The sequence below is a fragment of the Mus pahari genome, chromosome 14 (genome assembly GCF_900095145.1).
Source record: "Mus pahari chromosome 14, PAHARI_EIJ_v1.1, whole genome shotgun sequence".
Taxonomy (NCBI): Eukaryota; Metazoa; Chordata; class Mammalia; order Rodentia; family Muridae; genus Mus; species Mus pahari.
Genome location: NC_034603.1, coordinates 43,338,220 through 43,343,002, shown reverse-complemented (window position 1 = coordinate 43,343,002; position 4,783 = coordinate 43,338,220). Strand labels below are relative to the sequence as shown.

The 4,783-nt window shown below is 48.1% G+C and overlaps 1 protein-coding gene across 1 annotated transcript in view; it reads right to left on the bottom strand.

The window, feature by feature from the left end:
- Pitpna (phosphatidylinositol transfer protein alpha) overlaps positions 1–4,783 on the bottom strand; it is a 40,109-nt gene that overhangs the window by 23,760 nt on the left and 11,566 nt on the right. Inside the window, exon 4 of the mRNA XM_021211502.1 lies at positions 1,087–1,178. Within this exon, the coding sequence (XP_021067161.1) occupies positions 1,087–1,178 (92 nt within the window). The remainder of the gene's footprint in view (positions 1–1,086; positions 1,179–4,783) is intronic.

The following is a 4,783-nucleotide window of genomic DNA, read 5'->3' as shown; positions in this document are numbered from 1 at the left end:
TAACAGAATGAAAACTGTTATACTCTATTGTTCAGACTTTTTTTTTATTTTGTTTTGAAGTTGTATTTTTATTTTTATCTTTTTAAGACAGGTCTCCTTATGTAGCCCTGGCTAGGCTTGAACTCCCTATTCAGACAAGCGTAGCCTCAAACACACAAAGATCCACCTGCCTCCCTCTCACAAGTGCTGGGATTAAAGGCACGGACGACCAAGCCCAGTGTGTCTCCAAAATATTTTTGATCTGAGTTTATAGATTCCGTGGATGTGGAGCCCATAGATACAGTTGGCCAGCTATGCATTCACATGATGGGGTCTTATGCTGCTACTGTAAATACTAAGAAGTTCTAGGGGTGCTGGAGAGAGGGCTCAGTGGTTAGGAGCACTCACTGCAAGTGCAGAGGAACAGGATTCAGTTCCCAGCATCCACAAAGCAGTTCATAGCCTTTTGTGACTCCAGTTTTGGGGATACAATGCCCTCTTTTAGCCTCTGTAGGCACCAGAAGTGCACATGGTACAAATACATACATGGAGGCAAAGCCATGTACACATTTAAAAAAATCTATAGTAGTTTTTAAAAACATAGTAATTCTAGTCGGCAAGGAAAATGAGTGGGTAAACTTTGCCACCAAGTCTGATGGCTTAAGTTTGTCCCCTGGATCTTCATAGTGGAAGGAAGGAATGGACTTACAAAAATCGTCCATTAACTTCCATGTAGGCTGGGTGTGGTGGCGCACGCCTTTAATCCCAGCACTCTGGAGGCAGAGGCAGGCGGATTTCTGAGTTCGAGGCCAGCCTGGTCTACAAAGGGAGTTCCAGAACAGCTAGGGCTACACAGAGAAACCCTGTCTTGGAAAAAAAAAAAAAAAAAAAAAATCAAAATTGTCAAAATAACACCCAGTCAGAGAAGCTGTTCTGTGCTGCCCCTCTGGCTCTGTCATTGAAGCTAAGCTGTATGGATAACCCTGACATGCGCCATGCCTGAAGGAGCCCCCTCCTCCCTCTTCCGGCTTACTCTGAAGAGTTACAGTGGGCACAAAGCCCTGACTCCCCTCCTTCCGGCCTCACCTTGGGCAGCCCAGCACTCACCGGTTCTGCAGTAAGGGTAGGCATTCCAGGCTTTCTCGTGTATATTCAGGGCGCCTTCTGGGGCCAGCATTCGAACAAACGTGGGTACTTTGCTGTAGTAAAAGAAGCCGATGAGAGAACAAGGGAGCAGGAGAAAGGAGAGAAGAGCCGCAGGGTGGACTCCAGCCCACAGCTCCAGTTCTCCGAACCAAAAGATGACAAGCAAGTTTCCACGAGATAGGCAGGCGACTGCTAGAGCCCGACACCTCGGCTTGACTGCTTCACACAGCATCAAAACCAGCTCCCCCTCACCGTGAGCAAGACAGCTTCTGAGACCCTGGGCTGCCTGCTGCCACTCCACATTCTTATGACAGTCTGCCAGAGCCTAGTGGGCACGAGGCACGCGGCACGGCCGATGCTCACCGCACTTAGCATCACAGGTCTACAGCCAGTCCGATCAGCTGACTGACTCAGAAGGTAGGTAGGTTCTGAGGGCCAGGCAGATGGCTCAGTCAGTAAAGGAGCTCTCTCAGTTTGGAGCCCCAGCACCCACATAAAAAGCTGGGTGTAGCACTGCTGGTAACCCCAGTTTTGGGGGTGCCCAGCCAGTCTAACCACTTAGTTCACTTAGAGACCCTGGCTCAAAAATAAGTCGGGGCTTGGAGCAGCAGCATACTCCTTTAATCACAGTACTTGGGAGGCAGAGGCAGGTGGATCTGTGAGTTTGAGGCCAGCCTGGTCTACACAGTGAGTTTCAGGCCAGCCAGGGCTACATCTTTTCTCTTCTCTGCCAGAGTCTCATGTATCCCCAATACTGGCCTTAAGCTTCTGATCCCTCTTCCTCTACGTCCCATGTTAGGATTACAGGCACATACCACCACACTTGGTTATGTGGTGCCAGGGATTAACACCAGGGCCTTGTACTAGGGCCAGGCAAGCATTCTACTGCCTAAGTCACATACACAACCCTTCTTTAAATGCCAACAAAGTCTCATTCCACAGCCCAAGCACACAGATTGGTCTTTGTCAACATGACACAAACCTAGATATATCTAGGAAAGAGGACTCTTGATTAACCAAATACCTCCATAAAACCAGCCTGTAGTGCATTTTTCTTGATTGATGGTTGAAGTAGGAGGGCCCAGCTCAAAGTGGGTGGTGCCATCCCAGGCCAGGTGGTCTTGAATGGTCTAAGAAAGCAGCCATGGGAGGCAAGCCAGTAAACCTCCTTCCATGGCCTCTGCTTCAGTTGCTTCCTCCAGGAACTTGCCTTGAACTCCTGCCTTGACTTCTCTTGACTGGTGACAGATTATAATCTATTAAGTGAAATAAACCCTTTCCTTTCCTTTCAAAATTGCTTTTGGTCATAGTGTTTATTACAGAAAAACAAAATAAAACAAACCCCACCCTACCCAGGACGGCGGAGAACTCACAATGTAGCCAAGGCTGGCCTCAAATGTAGATGTTCTTGTCTTAACCTTCAAAGTTCTGGGATTACTGGTGTACAATCATACCCGGATAACACTTCCTTCTACTCATTTTTTCCATGGGTTTTAAAGATGTATTTATTATTTTTATGTGTATGAGTATTTTGCCTACATGTACTTCTGTGCTCCATGTGTGCCTGCCCAGACCAGAAGAGGGCTTCTGATTCCCTAGAACAGGAGTTACAGATGGTTGTGAGCTACCATGTGGGTGCTAGGAACTGAATCCAAGTCCTCTGCAAGAGCAGCCAGTGTTCCCAGTCACTGAAGCATTTCTTCAGCTCTTTTATTCAGTCTTCATTTCACGTTACAGAACAATATGGATAGTATGTTGTTTTTGTAAGCACATAAATCCCTCTTTCTTAATCAATGTGCCTGTGTGTGTGTGTGTGTGTGTGTGTGTGTATGAGTGTGTGGTACTGAGATCAGAGTCTCATACATGCTAGTCTTGTGCATACCTGAGCACTGAGCTACATCAGCAGTTCCATCTTTCTTAGCTTTTAGATGGTAGCTTACATAATCTTCAATAGGCTAGACCTTTAGTGCCTCAGGTCTAAAGGAAAGAACTGACCCTGAGCCCCCAGAGCTGGCCTGAGAGCCTTCACACACTGATACACACTCATCCAGGTGATGCCTCTGCATGCCAGGAACCCAGGAACCAAAGGGTCCAGAGACATACAACCAATGACAGCTCTGAAGGAATATGTTCTAATAGGGTGACCAGAGGAGAACAGCAAAAACACAATTGGGGAGGCTCATGACCCGAGGCAAGTTCCTTGGGGCAGTCAGAGCACACGAGCACATGGGAAGCAGGGATGCAGGATACCATGACACAGGCTGGCAGTGGGGCAGAAAAGGCTGGGAGGGAGAGGGGTTAGTGCAGGGTAAGGCTGGGAGGGACAGGGGTTAGTGCAGGGTAAGACTGGGAGGGACAGGGGTTAGTGCAAGGTACCATGCAGAGTGGAAGAGAACACAAGGATGGAGTCACAAAAGAGCCTGTAAATTAAGTGGGGCAGTCACACTTCATTCCAAGGACAAAGGGAAGCGTCACAGTCTACAGCTTTCTAGAGGACCTCACAAAGCCCACAACAAAGTGCTTGTCATACAGAGAAATGGAAGGCAAGAGAAGCGTCGGAAGCTCCTGTAGCAATCCATAGCAGGGGATGAAAGCACCGTGGACTGTGGGAGGCATCAAACCCTCCTTCCCAGAAAGGCCTCTGTTCTCATGAGGGTGGCTACTGAGGACCACTGGGGCCACCACACCTCCTTTAAATGTGCTCTGGAGTTAACAGTGGTAGCAACTCGGTGTCTGCACTTTCTTGCATGGGGGAGGCAGGGAAGGCTGCACACTCCTCACGCACAGACTTTCTCTCTGCCACTCACTCGGTGGTTCTCTGAGTTCAGTGAGCAGATGATAAGCTGCTCTCTGCCCCAGCCTGGCCAGGCCTGTGACCCCATGAGCTCAGTGTCCTTCCACTAGAGTGGCCATTAAAGGAAACCCAGGATTCCAGCATACGAACATGACTCTGCTTCACTTCCACTCAGTGACTAGGAATTAAAATGCAGATTCTTTTCTTTTAGACCAGGGTTTTACCTCAAACTCACAGGTTTCCCTGCCTCTGCCTCCTGAGTGCTGGGATTAAAGGCATGTGCCATCTCCGCCCATCAAGTTCTTTCTTTTTTAAAACAATTTTATTTGACTTTTAATTGTGTGCATGCATACATGTCTGTACACACAGGTGCAGGGCCTCTGGTAGCCAGAAGACTCTATTTGGAGCTGGAGTTACAGGCGGTTGCCAGTGACCTCTTGTGGGTGCTGGGCACCAAACTCTGGTATTCTACAAGGCAGCATGTGCTCTTAAGTGCCGAGCTTTCTCTGCAGCCCACCAACTTCCGTACAGGCTGGTACAAGCTTACTGCTGGTTTGAAGGTCCTGCGGGCCATCTCACAGTTTGCTGTAAAACCATTTGGATTTTGGATTCAGCAAATGTGTCTGGTTTAATCCTAAATTCTATTACACAAATGATTTCCAAAGTTATTTGAAAATACTGGACAAAAAAAAATTCTTTTACTAATGTTAAAAAGGGGATTGGGCCAGGAGTGGTGGCACACTCCTTTAATCCCAGCACTTGGGAGGCAGAGACAGGCGGATTTCTGAGTTCGAGGCCAGCCTGGTCTACAAAGTGAGTTCCAGGACAGCCAGGGCTACACAGAGAAACCCTGTCTCGAAAAAA